At 37.4% G+C, this 27376-nt stretch overlaps 2 protein-coding genes across 3 annotated transcripts; one reads left to right on the plus strand and one right to left on the minus strand.

Moving 5' to 3' along the window:
- The first annotated feature begins 899 nt into the window (after positions 1–899).
- On the plus strand, positions 900–13028 carry LOC123956611 (protein phosphatase 1 regulatory subunit 12B-like). Of its 2 annotated transcripts, XM_046028927.1 has the most exons (9): positions 900–1146; positions 3742–3793; positions 5464–5615; positions 8974–8990; positions 9147–9282; positions 10441–10542; positions 10986–11036; positions 11153–11203; positions 12653–13028. In XM_046028927.1, exons 3-9 carry the CDS (start codon positions 5514–5516, stop codon positions 12737–12739), a joined length of 546 nt encoding a protein of 181 aa, XP_045884883.1. In that variant the 5' UTR covers positions 900–1146; positions 3742–3793; positions 5464–5513; the 3' UTR covers positions 12740–13028. The 2 variants fall into 2 exon arrangements, with proteins under 2 accessions (XP_045884883.1, XP_045884884.1); XM_046028928.1 differs by lacking the exon at positions 3742–3793.
- A 4063-nt stretch (positions 13029–17091) lies between these two features.
- On the minus strand, positions 17092–25358 carry LOC123956360 (synaptotagmin-2-like). Its single transcript, XM_046028489.1, has 8 exons — positions 25154–25358; positions 24876–25033; positions 22674–22805; positions 21437–21604; positions 20074–20241; positions 19551–19668; positions 18607–18740; positions 17092–18457 (listed from the first exon to the last, which is right to left on the minus strand). The coding sequence occupies exons 1-8, from the start codon at positions 25356–25358 to the stop codon at positions 18242–18244; spliced, it is 1299 nt and encodes a 432-aa protein (XP_045884445.1). The 3' UTR covers positions 17092–18241.
- Positions 25359–27376: the final 2018 nt, after the last annotated feature.

Raw genomic sequence — 27376 nt, forward strand, 5'->3', positions numbered from 1 at the left:
GAAAGTTTAACAATTATCCTTCAAATAGTACATGTGGCACTAGTTTTACCTACTGTTTTAGTTCTGGGGAAGGGACAAGGGGCATCATAAATGAGATACCCTGTGAATACTTTGTGTCTGTGTGCTATGTACAGATTTTGCACAACTGGTTTGAAAATGACATCATGACAACTTGGTTGCTTCGTTACCAAGTCGAAAATCAAAAGTTACCAAGACAAAAATTCTGAAAACACTGGTACTGGTTTTTCTAGCTACATTTGGTACCGTACGTAATGACAAACCAACACGCTTAAGATTACAACAAGTGCAGCTGCAGCAACAGCTATGCCTGGACTCTTGAAAAGAAAAAAGTCGTGTGTAGAACATCTATACATACATATATATATATTTTTTTTAGTTATTGAGTTATACGTAATAATTTATTAAAGGAGTGTATGTTGCAATACATGTGATTTTTTTATTTGTTTTTTAATGTGGTATCAAATTTGGTATCAAGAATTTTCCCTGGTATTGGTATCGACTAATACATTTCTGGTATCTTGAGTGACAACCCAGTTCCACAAGGTACTTGGCATGAGAATGGCACCAGAAGTAGGAAGTAAATATGTAATTTAATTTTGTAAAAGCGCATTAGTATTGGCTGTAAAATGTGGTTAAATTGCCTAACTCCTTTCAGAGTGTTGAAATGAGTCAGCAGCATTATAATGTTGAAGCTGCAACCTGGTGTGGCCAAATACATAAATACATGATGTGCTGTTGAGCAGTAAAGTGGAGTAAATATTTTCCCTCTGAAATGCAGTGGAGTAGAAGTAAAAAACTGTAGGCCTACTTAGGAAATCAAAGTTATGAAAGATGGGCTTTTACATCTAGTAGCCTGTTTGGAATCTGTGGATCTGAGCACTGCTTCCACGCACCCCACCCCGGCAGTTGCTTTGAGGGGTCCAAAGACTGACTAAGTCAAATAAACTCGCAGAATCAACTTGATACCTTAGCAAAATCTGACGAGAATCCACTTCACTGAAGACGCATTGCTTTTCAAGTCCATCCAGTCCCTCTCTTGCTGCCGTGGCCAGGCAGAAGTCAAAGAACCGCAACAAGAAGACACTTATATGCTGTTGGAGTAGTCCGTGCCACCACAGTCCAAAAGTAGGATAAACTCATGTGCTTCTACAGCTTTTTTTGTTCATCATCTTCACTGTCGGGCCTGCTGGGGTGGGTTTTTTTTAGAAAGCAGCACAGCCTCGACCAAACTGTCACTGTCTTTTAAAACAATGCAAAGGAGAATCACAAACCTCCAGCAGGTGAGGCACAGGTAACAAAACTAGCTAACAGACTTTCTCACTCGTGTTATTAGGCTGGTCAATTCTTGTTAAACATGAATATTTTCATATTGTATTGTATTCCTGTAGTAAGGTGAAATTAAATCGATAAACAGTTTTTCCCGACGAGATTTCGGCTTTTCAAAGGAGGCTATGTAGCATCTATCACAGCGTGATCTGTCGTAAAACTGTCGTTAAGCTAGTTAATGAGAAAGTGATAAACCGGAAATTGGTGAATTTCCCTCTATAAAATTAACGTAGTACGTTTGTATTTTCTAAGAGTGAATATTAACAAGTTAAAAAAACAATTAGGAATGTGTGGAACAAAGGCCTTTTCAGTTGGGGTTTGTTCAATTTATAGGATAAAATTAATGAAAGTCAAGTGAAGTTTATTTTGAAAAGTTAAATCTGTAAGACATGTGGCCGACATGACACCAATAGCAACACCGGTTACTATTTTAAGCACGTCCTGACCTGCAGGTTCATGGTCACATTTCAAGTTACATTCGCAGCTCCAACAGTTATTGTGAAGTATTGCTAGATATCTTTCATCATTATCACTAGTAATTGCTGCTAGTTGCTCTGTCATATATCATTTTGTATCCCAATATCAATATGACATAGTAAATGTTCTGGAAAATCAATTGAGAAACGTTTTGAAATGTGTGTGTTAGGCTTATCCAGGAAATTAAATACCTAACAAATCAAGGTACTTCATCAAATTGATGCTAAAATAATGTAAAAATCCACTATGCCTAGAGAGCCCTGCTCAGTGATTTGTAACACTGCCCACAATACACACAGAGATATTAAAGAGATCATAGTAAACAATATTTAAATTTCACTGACATTTGAGAAATATATTGTCTCGTTGTAGGCTCTATTGTTATGTCACATGACCCTACTTGCTGCAGCAATATGACAGCTCTGTCCGACATAAATCGATGACAAGATCAGATTTCAAATGTTTGAACCGTCAAAACACATTGCTAAATTATTCTGATTGTGACTGAGTATCTGACTGATACAGGTTTGGGTGTGGAGGTTAGGATCTTTGCCCTGGAGGAGGCTCAGGAGAGGACTGAGGCCGCCCTGGCCACATCAGAGAAGTTGAATAACTCAGACCTCTCCTCGCAGCTTTTGGACCTTCATGATAAGATGGACACCCGAATGGCTGAGCTAAATCAGGTCACCTTCTCTGTCACAACTCTCAAGGCCATGTTCTAGAACCAGAGTGGGGAGTTTGACACCGTGAAGGAGAGCGTAGTGGCCGGTATGAGCTCCAGCTCTGCACTGGCTGAAAATCTGCCTGGGCTGAACAATGCTGTGGTCAGTGCATGCTCCAGAGTTGATGAGCAGGTGGCGTCAGTGGAGACTCCTAATGTACAGTTAGAGGGACAAACATCAGAGCTGGACATGCTGAAAGAGTCTTTGTTCCTTAATAATGTTGCAATTTATGCTAACAACCAGTCTGTGGTTTCCGTAAAGTGAACTCAGTTTGATTTCACAGTGTGTGTGTGTGTGTGTGTGTGTGTGTGTGTGTGTTTCAGGGAGCTTGTTGAAGTTAAGCAGACCAAGCATGCCCAGGCTTTACAAAAGTTGGTCAGGTCCGTGCAGATGACTCTGGATGAGCAGTTTTTGCTGGGGAGACAACAGAAGAGGAGGTTGCAGAAGGGACTGTAGATTATCATGTTTTGGATGAGCCTTTGGAAGAGGAGGTATCTGAAGAAGTTATGGGAAGCTGAATTAAATGATGAGGCCTTCCCGGGCGAAAATGAGGAGGACGATTAGTTATACTTGAAATGCTCCAGTAGATGGAATTGTAAATCATTAATTCCAAGGACTGTTTTTTTTGTCTGACATACAGATTGTGTCGGGTGAGCTGTCCGTCACTGAAAAACATGAAAAACTTTCTAGAACTTTGATAAATACCTAATTCCAGCCTTGTTATTTAGGGTTTTACTTTTCTTCAGCATACATATGGTCTCGTTAGAAATTACAAGAAAGTCTCAACAGCAAGAAGTGATATATGATTGCTGTTGCTTGTTCAATTTCAAATATGTAGTCAAGAGAAACATGTTAAGGATTGAAAGAAACAATTAAAGTCATATAAAGAAAGGGTTCCTGAAAATGGCTGTACATATCAGAACAATGTGTTGCTGAGAATGAAATGGTGATGGAAATGACAATTTATGTAAAGTATTTAGTATGAAATTGTTTTTTTGCAATGTGAAAGAGAAAATGAATGGGACTGTATTTATAGCTTGTACTTTAACACAAGTACATATCTAGTGCCTCTCACTGTGAAGTTATTTATGGTACAAGTGTGCATTCTGTACATGTGAGCACATATGATTCCATTGGTACATACTGTTCTCTTATCATGAAGCTCCCTTCTGAAAAGGGTACTATTTTCTGCCAGCAGGTGGTGCCTGATTACTACCATAATGATGGAAGATAATCAACAAATGCGTGTAAGGGAACCCAAAAACGTTCTGCCTAAAGAGGGGATCTATGAGTGTCTCATAATGTTTGTCTTGGATGTAAAATGGGAATTTTAATTTACAACTTGCACCGTTTAGCTTCCTAGGTTAGCCTTCTCTGTTTTGTAGACTACAGTTAGCACTCTATGACATCCTGTCTGAACTTAGACTGACTGAAAAGCAACAGCAGGTTGTGTGATGTACTGAATAAAGTTGGACACTCTAACGTGGCAACTCTGCCCAGAGACCAATTGACCTGTTAATAGGGATTTTTTTGACAGTGGGAGCAATTACATGAACTTCTCAGCATAAAAAAACAAAGGGGGAGTGTGATGGCCAGGTAGAAACAAGATTACAGATATGTTTAATGTCGAACAGTTCTCAGATGTCATTGGGCAAGGGTTAAGAAGCAATATTAAACTCATCATTGTTATATATTTTACTAGTACATCCAGTAGCTAGATGGATTGATCAAGATATGGGCAAGAAATTGTCAGGAGTCAACAAGAACGAAAAAAAACCTCCCTCTATCCAAAAAACGACGATGTGGAGGGATTGCTAGTGGAGCACCACATGCACTCATCAGAATCACTGTAAGAATAGAAAATTGTGAAATTACTTGTCTTATTTAAATCTGTGATTACATTACAGCCAACTCTGACTCAGACTGGAATTAATTAGAAACAAACTAAAAACTGAGCTGTAAAATTAAGCACCTGGTGTTTATCACCACCTGAGATCACTAACACTTGTCATCCTTCAAACATTCAGATTATCTAAGATGTATTTTTAACCCATACCAAATATTTTGTGTTAAAGCTTTCAGCGTATTTGCTATGAAATATATTTATCACATTCCATAAGCATTTACAACATTAGTAACACACAGATAGCGCCATTTAGAGTCCCTTTTTAGCAGAATAAATTGCAACTGTGCCAAAATAATGAATGCAACTGTGTCATGGAACATACTCAGAAAGGTATGTAAGCTAGTCTTAACTGTCAAGCCTCTAGCTTGATTAAATTCAAGAGCTCTAAGAACAGATCTAACCCTTGTAAATTCACAGTATGTATTTGAAATGTTACTTCTACTTTCAGATGCAATTTTTAACAGCCGTGTTTCCCCTTTGTAAAAAAAAGAAAAAAGAAGTATGATAAATCACACTTATTTTTAATGCACAGGGAAGTACAACCATAATAAGCAAACTTTCATGTGTACTTATTCCAGTACCAAAATACAGTACTAAGATGAAAATTAAAAACACACATAATGTAAACAATTTCACATTTACATCTATAGAAAGTACCCCTAAGACACCATTAATGAGACTAATGATGCTTTACTTTACTTTTTGCTGAATGACTCTGAGTCCCTTGAGAGCCCTTGTGAACAATATTGCTGTCAGATCCTTGTGTCCACATATGCAGGCTACAGCCCGCCTACTACCCAGTCCCACCGCTTCCTCCACAGCTCTCACACTTGTGCAGTTCTTTCACTCTCATTAGATATTCTCACCATCACATAAAGATCACACTTTAGTTGCTCACTTTAACTAAGGAAACAGCCACATCAGAATTTCATAGCAGTGGATAATAAAAACAACTCTCTACATCTTCTTAGTTTAAGAAGAACTTATATTTTAAAAAAAACTTTTTGGCAGTACTTTGGACCATAATACAGCTGTATGCAGAGGCCAGCAGCTCAGGAGCGATGTCATCTCTACTTTCTCACAACAAAGATCAGCCACGCATCAGAAAGTTGCTCTCTGACTCTTCTCCAACTTCATCCGCTGCCACCACCAAGAGCCTGAGGGTAAGACCTAATTGTGTTCAATATTTTCAGTGTCTGTTTAGTTGGAGGAAATGCCATGGCTGACATAATGTAAACACTAACATTTAAGTTCAGTCATTGTCAAACAAATGTCTCTCTAAAAAGCCACAGAGGTATGTGTTTGTACACCTTGCCATAGAATCTTGACATGCCATCCATAATTCAATCTGTGTAGCCATAAATGACCTCTTACTGCCTCATTTGAAATGAACTTGTGTCCCTTTTTGGGACAACGCTGTTTATACATGACAGCTGTTGGTAAATATTTTTATAATGTCTTGTAATCCACTTTACAATGTCTATGGCACTATCACTATTGCAATATTTTCCTTTATATTATCAAGAGAAAATATGGAAAAGCTAAATTTCTGAATAGACTGTGTAGTCAGTGACCATTTAAGTGTTCCTGTGAAGCTATGATATCATGTTGTGCATTTAATTTGGTACTTTAATTGAAAATGAATGATGTACAAGCAATTAGAGATAGTGCCTGTGTTGTTTCATTGTGTCAATTTGTGTATTATTATCAGTGTATTATTTATCCCATTGTGCACTATACATGCTCATTTGAATGGGACATGTTTATTTCTACAACTTTAAACTTCACAAACATATTAATGGGTTAGTTTATAAGGTGATTTTTTTATGTGTTTGTGATTACTTTCTTGGCCATTGTGGTTACATGGTACACATCTTAGAACCTATAGGCCACGTGACACCCTAGATCATTTTTTTAATCTCTCATAGCACGTTGACATGCTTCTAAAGGCTCCTAATAACTCACATAAACTTTAAAAACACATTTGCAAGTTGATGTGCATGAGCATGGAGGAACAAAACTTGTAAGTGAAACCAAGGCAAAGTTGTAATGAGCAATTCATCTTATCTATTTATGTAAACTAAGAATTCCTCTGGGAAGGATAAATGGAGAGACATAGAGAGAGGGATACAGGAAGAGAGTATGAAGAGAGAGAGAGAGAAAGAGAGAAAGCAGGGGGTGAAAGACAGGATGACAGGGAACAGAAAGAAGGCGGGTAGAGTGCTTATGGCCTGTGGGAACTCAGACAGAGTATTTATGGATGTTTATCTCTCTGCTAGTCCTACGGGAAGCTCACATTTTCCATTTGGGAATAGCTGGTCAGCAGGCAAGAAGTTGTTCATGGGATCTGGAAAGGCTGGAGGACAGCTTAGTGACAGAGACACTCACATACATGGGATAAAGTGTCACAAAAGCCTATGTTTCCATTAGCATCTGTTTATATGTGACAGTGCTTTAATCTAAACCAGAGCTTTTTCCATGTGTGCATACTGTATATCATTAATGACCGTTTACCAAGCATATCCAAGTGTCCAGGGACAGCCTTAAAGGGGCTGACATCAGAGTCTGGTGAAGATCCAGAGATCTTGTAAACGTCTGAGCAGAGGCATATCACTGTGTTTACATGTAGTGTCTGTAACATAAAGCCCTGTTTCTTTTTTACAAGAATCCACTTGCCATGATTTAGTTAGACATGTAACTGTTTAAGCAGTGGTCACCAGTCTTAGTTTATTTGCCTGTCATAATACGTCTCTCTATGTCTAAAAGAATAAAGAACAATGCAAGATGGAACTGCATGTACTATCTTAAAAGTTATGTCAACAGGAATCCAGTGCATCTATATTTATCTGATATATGCAGTAGTGATTGCTACAGGCTGATGTTGATTGTGAGCATTGGTAAAGGTAATACAATTGAAAGAGCAAGTCATATTAGCTTTCCTAGTAGGAGAGGATGGGTTCAGAGAAGATACATGGCAACATTGTGATTTCTGTCTACTATGGGTACTGTTTTATATCTCGTCTTAGTGCCATTTTATCTTTTATGTGAAGAACTTTGAGCTGTCTTGTTGTTGAAAAGTGCCATAGAAAGGTCCAAGAGTGGCTTTGTGAGCATGATAACATGCAAACATGCTGATACTAAGTTGGTTGTAAACACAAAGTACAGCTGAGCTGATGGGAAAGCAATTTGTTTTGCAGGTATTTGGTCATAAACTAAAGTATTATACAAAATAAGATTTTAACCTGATGATGGCACTAGATAAAAAGTCATGGGATCACCAAAGTTTCTACAATTGAATTTATATAATTGTGCATATGTACAGATGGGTGACATATTAATGGAAAATATAAATAATTGATTGAGGAAACAACAAACACAGATGTTTCCACACAGGGGGCCTGGGCCCATTGAATAGTTTGCTGAGTATTTAAAATTATCGAAATCATATACTTTGGCCTTCACAGTCACCAGATATCAACCAAATTGAACATTTGCATCAGTGTGTCAGACAGCACTCTCCACCATCATCATCATCATCATCACAAGCACAACTAAATAAGACAATATATTTTTGAAAAATAGTGTTCATCCTCCAATAGATACCCAGAGACAATGTATGCAACGGAGCATTGACACTGTTCTGGCATGTCATGGTGGGCCATTACCTTACTAAGACACTTTATGTTGTGTTTTTTTATTTGTCACCTATCTGCAAATTAAATGGAGGCGCATATTACACTAACTGGTGGTGTAAGAATGAAACCTTTGTCCCTCACTCATAGTCAAACAAGTGGTGTTGAATTATGCTACATTTTCTCATCTTTCAATGGCAAGTTAGTTTTTAATTGTTTAGCTTCTGTTAAGACTCTGCTCTGCCATTTAAAAATCAAGGAAGCCAATCACCCTCCCAACTTCAGTTATACATGTAACTGTAGGCAATAATGAACAAATTATGAAAGTCACTGCCAGAGCTATTGCCTTTTTTGGATGTGTTTAGTTATCTGTGCTAGGGATAATTTCCTCTCCACTTCTTCAACTTGGCTTGGTATTTCAGAATCTCATAAACCTTTTCTTGAAAAAAAGTATTTCATGAGGAATTCCTGGTAATGTCACTTCAAAAAATCACTGAGCTTTGCTTGAATGTAGGTGCACTGATAATGACATTGTACATGTAATAAAACATGTCCTGTGTGCATGTCAACTTCATGGTTACAATATTATGCAGACGAAATGGTCAACATGGTACAAATATTTGATTTCACGTTGTACTTATTAAATCTCACATCACGACCAAACATCCTATCAAACAAATGATGAAGTCAAGCTTTGTGATGTCATTATTTGTGCAGTAATGAGCAGCTACTTAAATAGAGGATAGTTCATGATGGGGCTGAATGACTTGTTTATGCCGTATAAGGTTAATAAGGTACAATCAGGAATGTCCTGACACAAACCTGACATTGCCGTTGTTGTTGCATTTTTTATTTTGGTCAGTTCTAAAACATTTCCCCTCTATTTCAGCATGAGAGACTGTCTAGGTAAGAACCCTCTAATTTAATTCACACCATTAATAAATACAGAAGAGATTCAATTATCTCCTGAGAGAATGACAAATAAACAGGAATCGATCAGTGACTCATGAGAGTAAGTGAGCTAAACCTCAGTTGTACTTAATGCCTCTCTTATGTTATCAGATTAAGCTCATCTGGATCCTCTGATGTCTCCAGTGACACATCAACAAACCACGCCGAGTCCTATGTTTTACGGTGGGAGAACAGACTGTCTGCAAGGAAAAAGGCAGAAGAGATGGCTAACAATGACTATAAAAAGGCAGGTGATGCAGTTTGCGTGTTGATAATATTTCGGGCGACTGTTGTGTGCTTGAGTAACAAAGGAACTATTTGATGAGGCAGCGTTTCATTCAACCAATTATTTTCAGCACAGGGCATCATGGTGTTTAACAGAGTGGATAAAATGACATCCAATATATACACAACAAGATGGCTGGACCTTTGTCAATTATCCAATGAAAATTAGACACATATATCCATGCTCCACATGGCTAACACAGAAATGTCAAAAAAAGTACGTAACAAAAATTTACATAAAAAGTGTAGCAGGAATGATTAATCAGTTGGTCAACAGAAAATTGGCAACAACTTTGATAAGTGATAAGAAAAAAATATTGATACATTCTCTACTTTTTTTGTAAATTCAGTATCTTTGGTTTTTATGACTCAATGTGAGGGCATCTTGGAAAATGTGATGCACTTTCACCATTTTTTAAATATTTTATAGACAAAGGGATTACATGCTAGCGACTCTGTGAGGCTGTACTCAGGCACAGTAGTGTTTTGAGCTACATGCGAACATTAGCATGCTAACATGCTTACAATGATAATGCAAAGATGCTAACATTTGGCAGGTATCTTGTTTAGCAAGCTACCATTTGCTAATAAGCACCAAACAAAGCCCACTCAAAGCAAAGCTGGCAGTCATAATTCAAGGTCATTATTTTAAACCAAAGTAATGGACAAATTGAAATTTTGACCTCATGATGTTGCTACAGAAAAAATCAGACTGTGACCAAAGTGATTACAATTCCTACTGAGCGGAACATGAATGGCACACTTTGGTGTCAACCCAGCCAGTAGATGTTGATATATTTCACTGTATAAGTGACCTGTTTGTGGCAATGGATAAAATGTCAGGGTATAACCAAAGTAATTAGTATTCATGATCAGTGCAGCATGGATAGCCTATATGTACCAAAATTCATAGCAGTCAATGTTGAGATATTTTACTAAGAACCAAAAATGTCAACTTCATGTCATGATCAATTATGAAAACAATCATTGCATACTAAACAGTTAAAACTGCTACTCAAACAGACAATGTGGGTTTTGTTGTCAATGTTTTTTAGTCTGTGTGCTGTGAAAACAATCAAACACTCCTTTGGAAATCTTAACAAGTGTGTGTGTTTTGTAGATGTATGAAAAGGCGCTGGCCACCAATCTAAGGCTCAAGTCCAGGCTGGAAACAAGTAAACAGGAACTTGCCATGATTCAGGATCAACTGCAGAGAACACAGGTACTGTATATACAGTAGTCAGCTGTTAATGTTCCCAATCCAGATTAATGAGTGTGAAAGAACCGAAGGAAATGGTTGCTGAAAAAGTACCTAAAAGTTTCTTCAAGTTATAATTGAAATCATTCAGATTTTTCTTGTCAGTACACACAGATATGTCTTCCATATGATATATCATTCTTATGATGACATCAGGTAATACTGTAATGTGACAGAAATGTAATATGAAAGATAGCAGTTATAGGAAGCTGCAATGTAATTACTGTAGGGTGCCAGGTTTGAATTTTGGAATAATAACAGTGAGCTGCTTTAGAGTTTCTGTGTGCTACTGTGTGTATATTAGATATTTTACATCAGAAACATGTGCTCACTGTTATGAAAATGCAGCATCCAGTTTCAGGGCTTTGTACTATCATCATTTTCGTAATAACCTTTCATTGTTGTAGAAAGGAAGACAGGAAGATTGTAGCTCCAACATGCTTGAGACAGAAAAAAAGGTATGAACCCACTATTATACCAATAATAAATTAATAAACATGTTTTTATTCTGCGTTTTGATTTATCTTGTTTGGCTCATCTTAATTATTTTTGTGTTGAATGTTCTTCTTCATAGGAAAGCTGGAGTCTAAAAAATAAGATATCAGATATGGAAGAACAGTTGAAGGTAATTCAAATATTTTACACATATCTAAATGTCCTAAACATTTGTTATTTAATATTCATGTCATTGTTTTTCACATTCACTCCCCTTTAAAAATATCAGTAGTTAACAATATAGCAGGATCTCTTACCCAGGAGAGAGTTAAGCTTATTTGACATGAGGAAAACAATGAACAATCAAATCCAAACAGTGTAAAGTGTCTGTGGGACTTGGAGCCGCAGTGTTAGCTGCTCTGTCTACAGTGGTTTTAGCTGACATCATTTGTCACCATTATGCTCTGCTGGCTGTGGAATGTGTGAGCACTTTGACACTGCAGTGAGTGAGCCATCAGTATTCATCTGCAATCCAATGTTCACAAATGTCTGCTGTGTTATGCCCCAGAGAATACACACAAAAACCTGCTGTTATCTGTGAATGAGATGTCTAAACAAACATGAGATGCTGCTCTGAAAATAGACATTCACAACAGAGAAGCACTGCTGCTTGTATTTAAATGAGCAAATCTGTGTGTCACTGAATGCAAGCGTACACGATAATGTGTGTTTGTACAGGTGTAATTGTATTTGTTTTATTGTAATACATTGCCCAGATTCATTCAGATCAGATAACCCTTTTTTTGTGAAGCTAATACTGGACTAGTCAGCAGAAAGTAGAAATGTTAAAAAGTGTGCCTGTGTTTAAGTTCACTTTGGACCAGAGCCTTCGCTTACCTTAACTTTGTATCCCGACAGTGACTCAGTGTGAGATGATTTTGGCACAGCCTCAAAATCCTTAAGTTACTGCCTTTTTAGTACACAATCCTCTCTTCTTATCACTATCACTCCACAGCAGCTCAACTTTTTTCTGCCTAGGACTGATGAAGCCCCTTTAGCATGCATATTTGTTTGAATAGAGGACTGAGAATTTTATCCTTCATCTCATCAGAGATCAGAGAATCCTCTTTATAGCCTGTATGGACAGAATTTGATTACGGCAACTAATAACTCTTACATATGGGCATGTGAATTTTCTATTTTGAGATAGACTTGAAAAACTGTGAGCTGTGGGTGTGCTGGACATGCAAAAGCATGCCTTTGTTTTGAAGCAGTAGCGTTACATGTTTGTCATGAGTGTTCTGTTGGGCCCCAACTCTATTAACTACATTTTGATGTGATGGAGGCTGAAAAGGTTGCTAGAATTGCCAGGAATCAAAAACAGATCTTTGTGCATGGCATTTGAAAATACTACCAATATATGAATTCACTTTAAAACTACAAGTACAATCTGCAAAATTAGCTGTACAGTTACAATTACCACACAGCATGTAAAGTAGACCTATAGTGAATGTATATTTAATGTTGGACTATTATGATGAGACATATATTCTAACCAGTACAATGATCCTACCAGGTTATGAGCAACATGTAATTTTACATGTGTGCCCACTTTGGTTGTCTCATGCTCTTTCTTCAGGTTAAAGCAGAGCTTAAAATGGAGAACCAGAGACTGAAGGATGAGAATGGAGCTTTAATCCGGGTCATCACTAAACTATCCAAGTGAGCCAGGAAGCAGGAAGGATGAGAAGAAGAGGGATGGATACCAGAAGTCATACCTGCGTTCTTCCTACATTCATCTTTTGCCCAGAAAGAATGTATGTACATAGTTCTCCAGTAATTTTGGAAACTACAAACATTTACAGGGATAAAGACACATTTCACATCAGCTACGAAATCTTCCTGTTACTTTACTGGATCTACAGAAGTAAGACATTCCCAGAAATAAAATACACTAAATTAAAATTCATATTGTATATTCACAAGATATTTCTACATAAAGGCAAATACCACTACGGCCATGTTGTGTGTTTTTCTTCACTGTGTACATGAACAAATTGTCCAGGTGTAAACTATTTATGCATAATGATATCAACACTATCCCTGCATACATAAATGGACAAACTATTACAGGTATTTCCACGGAGGCATTACCATGGAAACTGCAGTATTTTGTCCATTCCATATGCAGACCTTGAAAATCTTCTCTAAGCTATCAGGAACAGCAGATGATGGATGAGCTACATTTCTCAGGAACGTGGGAGCGTCATCTCTGATTTAAGAGCTTCACCCTGAAGAATGATGTCGCCTATGACAGGCTTTTCCTCTTAACCTGCAATATAATAACAATCAAAATGCATAAAAGGTAGTCAAGGAGTAGAAAAATGTATAGAAAAATATTTTAGTTCAAATTATTTTGCACTAAAGCAAAATCAGACTCGCATGTAAAATATGAATCAATACATGGTGAGTGGAGAGGTTTCATTCTCTTTTTTAAACAAGTAATCATAATTGTCTAAACAATCTCCCCTCAATGTCCATTTAATTGCTCTTCTGAAGCTTTCAGTCACATAAAGATCACATAAAGATCACAATCTTTATCAGCAGATTGTTAGATTGGCCAATCCCAATGTCGAACTGAACTTTGAGCCCCATCTGTTAAGTCAACTGGAATCAGAAGTACTTAAAGTGCTCAAACAAAGGACATTTGAATAATTCCATGACAACTGTCCAAACAAAGATCATCATCAAGCTCCTATTTTTCTCATGCTGTGTATGATGCCACCCACTGACCGTGAGTGGAACAGCATCCTCTGATTCCATTTACACACCACACAGGACAAGGCTACTTAAAATGCCTTTATTTCCTATGATTACATTTTGACAACGTACAGATATGTCCTGAACACATCCCATATTTTGGTTCCCTTGAGTAATTCAGTTCTACATAGAGTGATATATGAGTACAAGTCTTTTGGTCTTTTTGTTCCCCTATTTTGCTGGAAAACATGGATTTTGTACGGAAATAAATCATGCAGTTCACAAAAAGGCACAACTATTGACACACCTCTACAACAAGACAAAAACAAGAGGAGTCAAGAAAGGCGTTCAAGCATTTCCCTTGTCTATGTTGCTCAGAAAGTGAATATGATGGCATAGGATCCTGTATCATGGCTATGTTCACATAAGAGGACTAAAGAGGAACCATTGTTGAAGCAGCAGGTTGGCAGTATTGCATTGCGAATGTTGTTTTGCACTATTTGGGTCTGCTTTGTGCTCAAGATAGCTTGTGAGACCCAGGAAGACGGGGATTTTGTTGCCTGCATTGCAGAAAAGTGACATAATATAGGCCATTAACACCAATAAACAAATACAGGCTCTATTGGTCCTACTGCAAATACACAAAAAAGCAGACAGAATCTGATGGCAGGTCATATAATAATGAATGATGACCCTAGGACAGACTGACCTGACACACATTGTAGAAAAGGGTGTAATGTTCTGCTCCTCCACAATGAGATCTGAACTTAAATTTGACATTGTGGAATTGAGTCTTCAGAAAAGATTCGATATTAAAAATGCAAAATGTTTCTGGTATGTATTTCTCTCAGCCCCTTGAACATAGAGAGTTAGCTACATTATACTCTAAAAGATGGACTGTTGTGAAGACTAGGATTGTTCATCTTCATGCAGTGTATGGTGTAAATAAAGGTTTCTCTAATAGTAAATGACAGTGACAGGGTAAACAAATCCCCACATTAGAAATGGCTTGATAGACACAGCATCGATATCTCAGAGCATGCACAAGTGACACAACACCAGCTCATCCCATTGCAATCCATTAGTTAAACTGTGTGTTCATTCGAGAAAGTGACATTTGTAATGAAAACATTATTAATTGCTTAGTTAGTTGACTGGAGCTACTTCAGAGTACTGCATCAATAAGATGCAGTAATAACATTTCACAGGACTAATTCAGCACAGAAACAATATTTTTTAAAAACTATACAGTGAAATTAATTAATTAATCTATTTCTATGCAAATTACTGGCTTCATTAATTTCTTATGTCTGTAAAAAGTATAATCAGACATATGTGAGCAGGTTTATTTGAAAAGCAATAAGATGACATGGTACAATTTAATGAGGTATGGAAGGAAAAAGGGGCTACAAGTCGATTAATTTGCCCACTGATTCTACATTTAATAAACTAAGACTTGACACCCATCTGGCAGGATTAAATGAAGGAAACACTTATGGTTCACTAAGATAGAAAATCAAGGAGCTGACAAATATTCTCCTTTTCTTCTTCTTCTATTTTTTAAAAATATATATACAGTTTTCTGGTCAGCGACCAACACACACTGTGTGCAAGCAGAAATGAAGAATAATTACATGACTTGTAACCCAAGCATACTGTAACACTAAATTTAGGACAGAGGACACATACAAACAATGACAGAAAACCAGACAATCATGCGGGCATTATGACAAACTAAGTCGATTTTTACACATGAGAAACCCTGCTTTAATTCCACGTGTTAAAGGAGCCCATGAACTCTAATGTGGAAAGACATACATTCAGTCCCATTCAGCAAAAATACATACACTTTGACAGTCAGTGCATACTCTTTTTTTACTCTGTTTTATTATCAAAAATGACACAGAACACAAACACACATACACAATATAATTATGGTTCCTCTTTAAAACATGCTACTATTTACATCATCTTGTAAATACATGCTGTAGCGTATTAACATTTGCGATGCAGATTTGCGCGATGCATAATATTAACAATAGGAAGAAGTAGTATTGTGAATGGACCAATCAGTGTGCTGCTGTACACCCACCTGCAGAATTATTTCACTTCTAGTGAAAATATGGCCTTCTATGTAGGCAAAGACTGGGCTGTAATAATATGAATTTTGTACACAACTTAATGCATAATTCTAAAGTGAACCACTACTGAATACTTAATGTTAACATTCAGATACTGAAACTGGAGAATTCAAGTATTTTACTTTGAAAAGAATATTTTTGAATTTATATGGTTTGACTTCCCCTCTCTGATGTTTCCAGAAGGTCATTTCAAGTTGAGCAATTTTGAAAACTGGATTTTGTTTTTTCATTAATTTCTTCAAATTCTGACTGACTGAATTCTAATTTCTCTTTGGTGAAATTGGCTGACAGAGTTTCCCAACCTTTCATGTCGGATGTATCCTCACAGCTCAAGTGGTACCTCTTCACTGACACCAATCGTCATGATCCAAAAAGTGTCGTGGGTGGGAGTCACTGCTGCAGAACAGAGGTCTGATCATTTCATTCTGGCTTGGTTTGTCAACCTTGGTAGCCTGAATTGACTGAATATTCAAGACTGAATATTTCATCCTGAATTGACTTGGATTTTTAGATCCAAAATGACCAACTGAATTTGAAAATAGTTTCATATAAAAACCATCAAATCAGTTTTTGAAATGTCAGGTAGGGAATTAAAACCACATGAATTTAGATAAATAGCTCAAACAAGTAAAATATTTCAATGCTTAAATTTCAACATTATGTATTCAGTAGTGATTAAACTTCACAATTAGGTATTGAGTTGCTTTAAGATTTAAATCCTTATGGCATTTATTTTGCTTCCATACCTCTGCACATCACAGTAACACAGTCTGTCTGCAATGAAGTCGTAACACCACCATGTTGCAGCACTTTGGTTCCAGGATTACAAAGCTTGTGGCTGATGAGTAAGCAATCCAAACAACATGAAATACTGCGAGGCATGATACATGCTAGATTCTGCAGCTCTATTTGGTTCAAGCAAATGGTCCAAGATATTGTATACGCTTGATGTAACATTAAGAGCAACGAGAGACCGGAGTCATCCCTTGTATGTGTACACATACTGTACCTGGCCAATAAAGCTGACCCTGATTCTGATGTAGCACTTGCCGTGTTGAGATTTCACAAACCTGCATTTCGTACTTGACTTCAGGTTCTCTTAAAAATTGCAGCTACATCTTACATTTCAGTTCTCTATAAAAACATCTTTGACAGAAATCCTCATGTTGTTTGACCAGAAACTATTGTATTAAGTATTGAAGTGTACCAAAGTATGTTTATGAATCTACAACATTTGTCAAAGACAGACATTTAATCCGATTCATGGATATCAAAACAAAAACCAGATAGATGGCGCTTTTTATAAAGCAATTCAAAATTGAAAATTGATTGTATTGAACATCATTGGTAAGCCTTCTAGTATCCTTACTATGTGCACAGATAAGTAAGATTTTACATCCAAGTGGTCAACACAGCTCAAGAGAGATTCCAGATGGCACATTCACAGTGTCCCTGACTACTTTTGGATGGTATTCGCTAAAGAAAACAATGAAGCTTAATGTATTTCTCAAAGTGTCACATCAGCAAAGGCACCCTTGTATTCCTGTCCTACATTAGATCTGTCTGAAGACGCGGAAATGTGTGTTGAACCTAAATGCATAGATGTGCCTTCATGGCAACACAAAACAAGCAACATAGATCAGTCAACTGTGTCATCCCTGCCATACTATATACGACTGCACTGTACGGTATGTATCTCCTTCTCAAATGTAAGCTGATAAGATGAAGAGATCATTTATGCAGATTTCTATATAAATATATTGCAACATGGATCGCTGCAGTCAGTGCTGACCTCATTCATTCACAATTAAATCTTTTTGCATTAATAGACTTAAACAGACTATGCAGGAAATAACCCAATACTACAGTACTTTCTATTGCAAGTTATAGCACACTTATTAACAAGATACAACACTGGGCATGGTGTATGCAGAGCAGTGGGGAGGTAAGTAAAGCATGCTCTATAAACTAAACTAAAGCTTTATTTCCAGCATTGTTTTCACCAAGACTTCCATTCCATGTCAGCACCCTTAGAATCAGTTTCTATGTTTCTTCAAATGAAAGAAAGACCAAAAGTCGATCATTCAGGTACCAGTCACCCGATAACTCAACACCATTCCTCTCAACATACACTAATGTGTGAAATGTGATGCTTAAAAAGAGTTGTTTTTTTGACTTAACCATGAATGAGCAGATATTCTAATATGTCTCTTTTTTGCTGAGCAGGTTTCATGACGAGTAGTCATGTGTTAAGTCATAGGTTTCATGCAAAGTAGGGGTGGGGGCTGGATTTCTGAGTTAGTGCATTAGCTGGTTGGTGGAGTTCGTTACTTCTTTGCAGCCAAGGATGCCAGCTGACCATCAATATCCTCCTCTGGCTGCAATGGATGCCACTGGGCAATGGGGCGGCGCGGATTAGCCAGCATGTCGGACCAGTGCTTCAGACCTAGGCCAGTTGCCTTACTGCCCACGAAGATCTTCCCGATGGCATCATTCTTACCAATCTTGTCATAATCAAACACTGTGACTGCCACCAAGATTTTCTAAGAAGGAAATAAGAGATAATGTTTAAGTAAATGTAATGAGTGTGAAAACGTTTGTAGAGGGGAGAAACAAGCCTTAGCTTTACTCCCATGTCTATTATTATTATTACTGATAAAGGATAAATATTTTGGTTTGACTTGTACTGTACCTGCATCTGTTCCAGCGGGATTTCAAAGCTGAATGACTCGTTATAGTAAGGGTTTAGGGTGTTCTTCTTCACTGTAGTCTTCTTTTTCTTCAGGCGCTTACCCCCCTGCAGCAGCTGGATCTTTACATAAGGATCTGCAAAGGGCATCAATAAGATCAGCAATAAAGACCATCAAGGCAAGTTATTGTAAGATAAGACAAGATAAGCCTTTGTTAAAGTGACACTGATGTGATTAATAGCAGCAGAGTCAGCAAGTTTAGTATATGTAAATAGCATACACAAGACTAATATATAATATGTTTAAGTAATGATACTTAGTGTTAGTCTGTATTAATATGGAATTATAATAGAACTAAAATATAGTATATAATGTAATAAAACATATATTATAATATAGTACAACTTAATATAGTATGGGATATTAGATAGTATAAAGTGAAATACAGAAAGATAGTAACGTAATATATAGCATAGTTCAGCAATTAAGAGAATATCAAATATGGTATTGTATAGTATGACACAGTATTTAATCAATAATAGTGTAGTATCTGAAAATATATAAATTAGTCCAATTTGTGTAATGTAGTTTCTGTTTAATCTTTGTAAAATATTTTGCATTGTGGTTCTGGGGTTACCCTAAAAAGGATCTAGGGACCAAAACCTTGTTTTTATCATTAAATACTTTAACCTCGGCTTGCAGAGTGCACTTTTCTCAATATTTGATGTGTTAGGCCTTCTTTCACTTTGGAATTGTGTTGTGAGTGCTAACATGTGGTTGTTGTTTCTATTGTTAAATCATGTCCTTTGAAACACCATTCCAAACCACAGGCATAGAAAAAGGCAACTTTAAGCCTAAACTGTTTCCAACAACACCAGTCCAAATAAAAGTTTAGTAATCTAGTTTACACCATCATATTTCATATCTGAAGTGGGCATTTCTCTACCAGATAATCCGCAGGCATCCATCTTCTTCAGGTTCTTTGCCTCCAGGATGCAGACGGTGAGTTTCCCGGCAGTGGGAACATAACGGAGGGAGATACAGATGTCTCCGAGTTTCTCAGGCTGAGCAGTCAGCACAGAGAGAAGAAGAACAAGCACACATCCCCATTAGCCAACACAGTATGATGATGGGCTAAAGCAAAATGCTCTCAGCTGCTATCTGCTGTATGTCTTGCACTTTTTCATTTGGATTGAAATTAAGGTCATCTTTTTGTCATCTTAGCAACATTGTCAAAATTATTGTTTAGAATTGCACAGTTCTGTTTGAAATGATATTTCCCGTTAAAAAAAATGTCAAATATCTCAGTCTACGAATTCCAAGGTAATGCAATGTTATCAAGACAAAGTTTCAGAAAATTGATTGACTACTGTCTGAAAATTATGATTTTGATGATTGTCTGAATGTTTGCGCACTTTAAGAAAACTTCTTTCAAAGCATTATTTCAAATGTCTGATCGTTAACAGCACCTCCTCTTGATCCGCGCTCTCCAGATCCTTCCACTCCTCGATCGGTCTTCCGAGGTCGATGGTGTTCATGGGAATCTTCACCTCTCCAATGACGTCATGTTTGGAAAATCGGTCGTAGTCATAAACAGACATCACCAGAGTCTTCCCACCAAGCTCCTCATAGGGCACCTGATCGACAGACACAATATTGTGTTGTTTTGTACCTTGACACCTTATGTTTTTTCAGTTAGTGATTATATGACTGTAAAAAGAAAATGATATCCTTTATAATAATAAGAATTAGTCATTTAGCTGAAATTTTATCCAAAGAGAATTACAACTGTTATATATGTCAGAGGTCGCACTCCTCTGGAGCAACTAGGAATTAAGTGTCTTTATCAGGAACACATTGGTGATGTGTTGCAGTGGGAATCAAACCTGGGTCTCCCATACCAGAGTCTTGTGTCTTATCCACTGCTCCATCACCCCTTTAATATGTTCAACAACATGTTCATATGAATTTCCTCTGGCTGGTCTATTTGCAACAACAGGTAAGCCAGGTTGACTGGAGCATAATTATCCAATCGTTATTGAATATGTTCATGGTGTTTTTCAGCTAAATCACTGACATAGTGAATACTGAGGTCGAGGCCGGTACTTAAAAACTGTCAAGAGATAGATGAAACAATGATTATCAGAAAAAGATACCCTGTTTTTAAGGACAAATAGCATTTAAATAACATAAATTAAAATAAATTACACAATATATCCTCTGATTTAAACATCTAAGAAAGATATTAGAAAAGGTAACATGCTCCAGCTGAATGAAACTTTTTTGAATTAAGATAATGCTACCATCCTTTGCAGACGCCCCATCTATATATATTAAATGAATAAAAAAAACTTTCAAGCTAAAAAAGTAAGACATAACTTAAATAAACCATCCCAGTGAAACACTGAATGTGGCAATGAACATCTCTTCAGCTCTGTTTGGGAGAGAACAGTTCTGTAAAGTAAGATTTGTATTCTGCAAATTTGCAGACGGCAGAGCTTCCAGCATGACCCAGAGCCAGTTGTAAAGTCTCTATGGGCTTTATTAACCAGGACAGGAAAGAGCAGCATGTAGGCTGCACAGGCCAGTGAGTACAAACATCCTGAGAAACCTGACAAGACACAGTCGGTCCTATTACACTTAAACGCTATAAGAGACACGCTGGCAGAACAAACTTGCTTACTATCATCCATAAATGTTTGATTTATGTCTCTCTTTCTGTTTACACCATCATCGATTCATATTAAAGCAGCAGGGTGGAAAGCAGGATGCGCATCTCTTCTGCAACAAAAGTAGACATATTTTATCACTGCACATACTGACAAGACTTACCTTGAATACAAATGTCTCATTGAAGACAGGGTTCAGTGTTTTCTTGTGGACTTTGGTATCATACTTCTTCTTCTTCTCAGGTAGGAGCAGGACTTTAACATAAGGATCGGAGGTTCCACCTGAGTCCATGGAGATGAGGTCCGCAGCTTGAAGGATGCCAACTGTGAGCTGCATGCAGAGGAAGTGTGGGTAGGAGAAGTGAAGACGGAATTATGCAAGTTCATAAGATTGTTCATTTAAGGTCACTGCTGCAAAGATTGGTAATACAACATCATCTGACAACTTAAGCCACGCAATCAATCATGACAAACTTCCCAGCTGGAGACGTATTGAATATCGACTGTCACAATTTTCATCACAGTCTGATAACTTTTTTTTTTTTTTACTGTACCATAAGATGTATGCATGTGTAATACAGTATATGTATAGCTATGTTTGGCCTACTTATACATTAGGGACAAATAGAATAGACAAAGTACACATTTTATTCTTGTCTCTGCTCTGTTTTATCTTGACTTAATTCACTGCATTTCCTCTTTGATTCAGCATTTAAAGCCTCATTAATTCATGTCATATACACCCACTGTGTCCATACGCTGCTGAGAGCATTACAGTAATGATGATAAAGTTACTGAATCTTTGACAAATGTGTTCCCTTTTCCCTCAGCCAGATTTATTGCAAAATTATTATTCCATATCTAGTTGTTTTAGTCTCTCTCTGCTAAAATTGTCATTCTGTTGCTCTGCTGAGGTTTTACAAAGAAGTTAGACACCTTGGGAAATAAGGTTTAGATGACAAGATTGATACCACTCTCACATCCGTCCTTTCAATATGCAGCTACAGCCAACAGCCAGTTAGCTTAGCTTAGCATAAAGACAGGGGGAAACCTGGCCTGGCTCTGTCTGAAAGTAACACAATCCGACTGATCATGAGTTCCTCTAAGCTTTAGAGGTACTAGCAGGAGGATTTTGTTACACTTGGACAGAGCTAGGCTAACTTATCCCACCCTCCTGCTTTCGGGCTCTATGCTAAGCTAAGCTAAACAGTTGCTATCTGTACCTTTGTATTTTTGCCTACAGACAGAGATCTAATCAAATACAAAATAAATAATTTTCATGTAGAAGATCTGATCATTTAGATCAGATCTTGCACATCTGAAATTGTTCACTACAATATTAATATCTCTTTTAAAGCTTGACAATATGTGTAATGATTTTACAAGTGACAACCACATACCTTTGCATTCTCAAAGTCATAATCTATAGAATATTGCAGCTTCCCCAGCTTCTCTTGTTCTTTTTCCTCCTCTTCTTTCTCCTCCTCCGTCAGTCCGGTCTCTCCCTCATCATCATCGTCATCCTGTTGTTTCTGTGTGTGAAGGTAACAAGACAAAACAAGGTGTTAAAGGTCAGGGGATCGGGGATCAGAATACAGGGCTCCCCACGACAGCCAGCATGCCACAGACACTGTAGCTCCAGGAGTTTTTACGTGGGAGATACATGTTTTGGTTACTGCTTACCTGCACAGCACCTGATGATAATAACTAGGGATTGGTCATTTACAAAGTGAGAAATCTCTGACACATAAATACACATGTATACTTTCTGCACATCTTGTCCTCTCAGTGTTTTTGGATCATTGGGCAATTCCTTCGACATGCTTGTGCAGCACAGTGACAGCCAGAGTCAGTGGAGGCTTTGCATGCTATTTCCATTAAGAGCGGTAATAAATGCAATAGTTTTCCAGTTAAATCAGATGGTTCTATAGTTTGTGAAAGAGCTTTGATTTCACTGAAGGTTCACTAAAGAAAGTAAATGTTTCTATAAACCCCCCTCATAACAGCAAGTGCCAGTGCATATAAACAATTTAAAAGGCAAATAAGACATACCATTCAGTGAAAGGAGATGGCTTTCAAACAACCTGCTGCTTTTAGCAGGAATTGAAATAGTTGTTTTGTTGAACCCTAGATTCAAAACTTTTTTTTTTTAATGTACACACCTTGTTTCACCTCTAAATTTATGTGACACCAAAATCCGTTATAACAATAAATGGTTCCAGTTTAAAAGTCACAGACAGCTATTTGAATAATGTAGAGTTCAAATTTATTATTGTAGTAAAATTAAAGCCTCATTGCCAAGGTAACCTTAACTTTGAAATGTGTTTGCTGTTTTTTTCAGGCCATCCAGTGTCTCCACATCCTACCTCCTCCTTGAGTGTTATATTCAAAAAGACAGATTTGCAAGTATTTGGCTCTTCATGCAGTTTTATCACCGTTTCCATGTCTCCCAAACAACCAACCATGCCCTTTATCACATGCACAGATTAACAGTGTTAAAAGTGTCTTGCATAAACATCTCGTAGTCCAATACTTTCCATATTGGTGTGAGCTACAGTTACATTGTCCCAGGAACAATGCGTTAGATGGTTAGACTCTCCTCTCTGGGGTTTATGGAGCACATCATAGCTTTCCATTGTTACATTCTCAAGCTGTCATAACAAAAGTAAAATAGTTGGGGTGTGGGGCTAAAAATAATAAAAAAAAAAGCAAAGGAAGCTACGACTTTCATTCCATGAAACCCCCCTCCGACCCAGGGGCCAACGTGAGCTATCCACCTACCGTAGAGCAGGAGTCCACCACAGTCAAGAAACACGAGGCACACACAAAACAGACACAAAGCGGGGGGAAAAGGAGGAGAGCAGAGAGAGGAAGAGATTGAACTCACAAGACACCAAACACACTACAAAAAGAGAGGCAGTCAACACCACCACCAACACAATTATGATGAGAAATGACACGCTGTTTTTTGGCCGGGGACAATAAATTCACATTGTGGACACAAGTAATTGATTGCTTTAATTAACTGTCACTGGAGCTTAGGGCAATCTATGGTGATTTTAGATGATTAGTTCCTCAAATGTCCCTCACTGGCTTTTCTAACACTTATCCTCTGGATTTACTGTACTTTGCTTTCAAAATCTCCCAATATTTCTGCAGGTCTCATACCTCAATCCATTATCTTTAATTATAAAATGTTGCTTTTTGTACTTGCAACTTGTCAAATGAAACTTTCCGCTTCATAGTGCTCATTATTCTTTGTCACCACGTAACAAAGAGTGTCATTTTTCACCACAGGGCCACAATGGAATACGTCACACATTTAAACGACCACCACAACAACATCAAATAAATGGAGGGGAAGAGAGCTCTCCTTGTGTCCTCTACAGCCTTGGTTATAAAAGCTGCTGGTAAAAGATCAAATTTGGTTAGTGATATAATATATAATAATGAGATAAATAACAATAAAAAGAGATAAATAACAATGAGATAAATAACAATAAAAAGGAATAAATTGTTGCAGAAAAGAAGAGGCAAAACATCACCCAAAACATCCCGTTACTGTGACTTTTTTAACATGTAGGTAGCACAAGGCATCATACCTCGCCTTGCATGTTCTTCATGTTGAAGCCATCCTTGCCCTTTTTCCCTTTCTTGTTCTTCTTCTTCTTGCAGCAGCATTTTTTGATTATGCAGAAACAGCAGGTCAGGATGAGCAATGCGGCCACCACAGCAATGGCAATCAGGGCCCATGGAGGCACTGTCAGTTTTAAAACAACAGAGGGAAAATTGAGATTGATTTGTAACTCTGGTGTTTCTCACAAAGAAAGAACATTTTGAATCTCTGCAGAAAGTGGGGATACACTGCCGCATTACTTACATGGGATTTTATCAATTTCATTCAAGAATTTGCTTTTGATCTCCTCAAACATGTCATTTTTGTTGATCTCTGTGTTGTTGGAGCCAGAGGTGTCTGGCACAGAGGTGGAGATGAAAACCGAGGTGGGACCCATGGTCACGGTGGTGGCACCGGTGGGCTCTGCGGCTGCCACGGCCTGTGGCCTTCTGAACAAGTTGAACTTCATTGTCAAAGACTAGGTGCAGCGTCCCTGAGGAACACAGATCAGACAAAAAGGGAGGATAAGATATGCTAAACAACTGTAGTGTGATGACCTTAGTGGGGAGAGATGGAACAAAGCTGAATGATTTAGAATATGTTAAAATACTTTCAGGATATACTTTCTCCTAAGGCCAATTGTTCCAAAGATTTAATGAATTTCACTGAGTATCAAACAAAACAAAACTGATGTGTATTATACTCAGAAGAAAAAAAATTTAATGTAGTGCTAAAAACATTTGCCTATAAGGTTTAAATATTATCTAATTCTTAATAAATAATTAGGTCAACATTTTAGGGAAATAAACCTATTTGCTCCAACAGCATCTAGCTGTCTGGTTTTCTCCAAAGTGAAAAAGTTCACTAGCATCTCTGAAGATCACTAATTAACATGCTGTATCTCAGTGAAACGTGAAAAAAAAAAAAACAATATGTAGTTTCAGGGGGAATTAAGTGATGTAACAATTTCTTAATGAATAGGAGTATATCTTTCTGTGTGTCCTCTGTAGGCTATAGCCCTCACAGTGACAACAAAACTCCAAGAAGACAACGTATTTAGTTGTTAGTGAACCTGTGTACAAAGTGAATGGAAAGATGTGAGCATGATTCGCCCTAGTTGAAAATGTTTTTTACTTAATCCCAGGGCATTATGAATCTATTTTATACTCTTACAGAGAATAAAAGTTAAAGACAAGAGACTAGAGGAAAAGAAAGAACTGGAGATCTGAGATCAGTCAGTGTCTGAGCTGAGCACAAACACACATATGCTCCCACAGGTACGTGGTCGTTACATCCATTTCTAGCTAGCTTAAAGCTAATGTCTGGACAATTGGCACATTGGATATTTGGGACAAATCAACAGGCTGCACAGGCCAGTGGTCAAATTCGCTTACAGTCTGAACACACTTTTAAAGGTGAAGCTGAGTTAATATTTATATTTTAAGTGTGGCTAGCTGGTTACCCCTGTTCATAGTCTTTATGCTAAGCTTAGCTAAGCAAAGCAAAGCAAAGCAAAGCTAAGCGAGCTCATCACCTCCTGACTCCAGTTCCATACTTAAAACAACAATGTCAGAGTAATATTGATCTTCTTATCCAACTCTTACGTTGGAAGCAAATGTAAATATTTCCCAAAATGTTTCTCAACTATTCCTAATAAAGCCCAGCTTGTTGAAATTCTGCGCTACTTATTATGTGATTAATCAATAAAGATGATCCCATTTGTTTGAGGAATGATAAGATCAAGCGCCACAATAAAGCTACTTAGCTCTGTAAAAGATGGAGGGACAGTCTGGGAGTGATCACAATAAACAAATGTTAGTGAAGGATTAAACCGAAATTAGCTATGTGAATGAGTACAAATTGTTAACTGAGAAATCCCATCGGATATAAAAGTAATTTGAGACTAAACACATCCATTGTTGCTGATGATGTGAGAACTTACTGTAGGAGCAGTAACTGAGGTGAACACGTCTCCCTGTATGAACACAGTGATCTGCCAGAACTGAAGGAGACCCAGCGAGAGACCTGTATCTTAACAGAGCTATCACATAATCAAAGAAGTTCTCCCTGAAATAATGACTTGATTGATTAGTGTACGAATCAGCTAATTTATTTATCTTTAGGTTTTGGACAAAATAAGACAAAACACTTAATGAATTAGTTGCATATGAATTATTGTGCCCTAACAATAAACTAAACTCTAAAAACAAAAAGGAGGCTGCCATTCAAATCAGTCTCACCTCAGTCAGAGAATATTAAAATAAGTGTATCTACTCAATGGTTCACCTTTTTTATCCTCTGAACATTCAATCCACCACAAACAGCTGACAAGATCAATTTACCTCACGGCCCCAAGTGAGCATTGATTCTCAGTTTTCTCTTTGCATAATTATTAGTGACACCATTTCCTGCTGAAAAGAACACAAAGCTGTTGATGCTCTGGTCTAAATGAGGCTCACTCTTTTTTCTGAAATCAGAGAAAAACAT

The sequence above is a fragment of the Micropterus dolomieu genome, linkage group LG18, assembly GCF_021292245.1.
Source record: "Micropterus dolomieu isolate WLL.071019.BEF.003 ecotype Adirondacks linkage group LG18, ASM2129224v1, whole genome shotgun sequence".
Lineage (NCBI taxonomy): Eukaryota > Metazoa > Chordata > Actinopteri > Centrarchiformes > Centrarchidae > Micropterus > Micropterus dolomieu.

Excerpts from the sequence above, each read along its gene's own strand:
- LOC123956611 (XM_046028927.1), top strand. The coding sequence starts at position 5,514 with ATGTCATCTCTACTTTCTCACAACAAAGATCAGCCACGCATCAGAAAG. Across the intron at positions 9,283-10,440 it reads CTAACAATGACTATAAAAAG|ATGTATGAAAAGGCGCTGGC; the intron begins GCAGGTGATGCA and ends TGTGTTTTGTAG. Across the intron at positions 11,037-11,152 it reads TGCTTGAGACAGAAAAAAAG|GAAAGCTGGAGTCTAAAAAA; the intron begins GTATGAACCCAC and ends TCTTCTTCATAG.
- LOC123956360 (XM_046028489.1), bottom strand. The coding sequence starts at position 25,358 with ATGAAGTTCAACTTGTTCAGAAGGCCACAGGCCGTGGCAGCCGCAGAG. Across the intron at positions 22,806-24,875 it reads TGAAGAACATGCAAGGCGAG|AAACAACAGGATGACGATGA; the intron begins GTATGATGCCTT and ends CTTCACACACAG. Across the intron at positions 20,242-21,436 it reads ATGAGACATTTGTATTCAAG|GTGCCCTATGAGGAGCTTGG; the intron begins GTAAGTCTTGTC and ends TCTGTCGATCAG.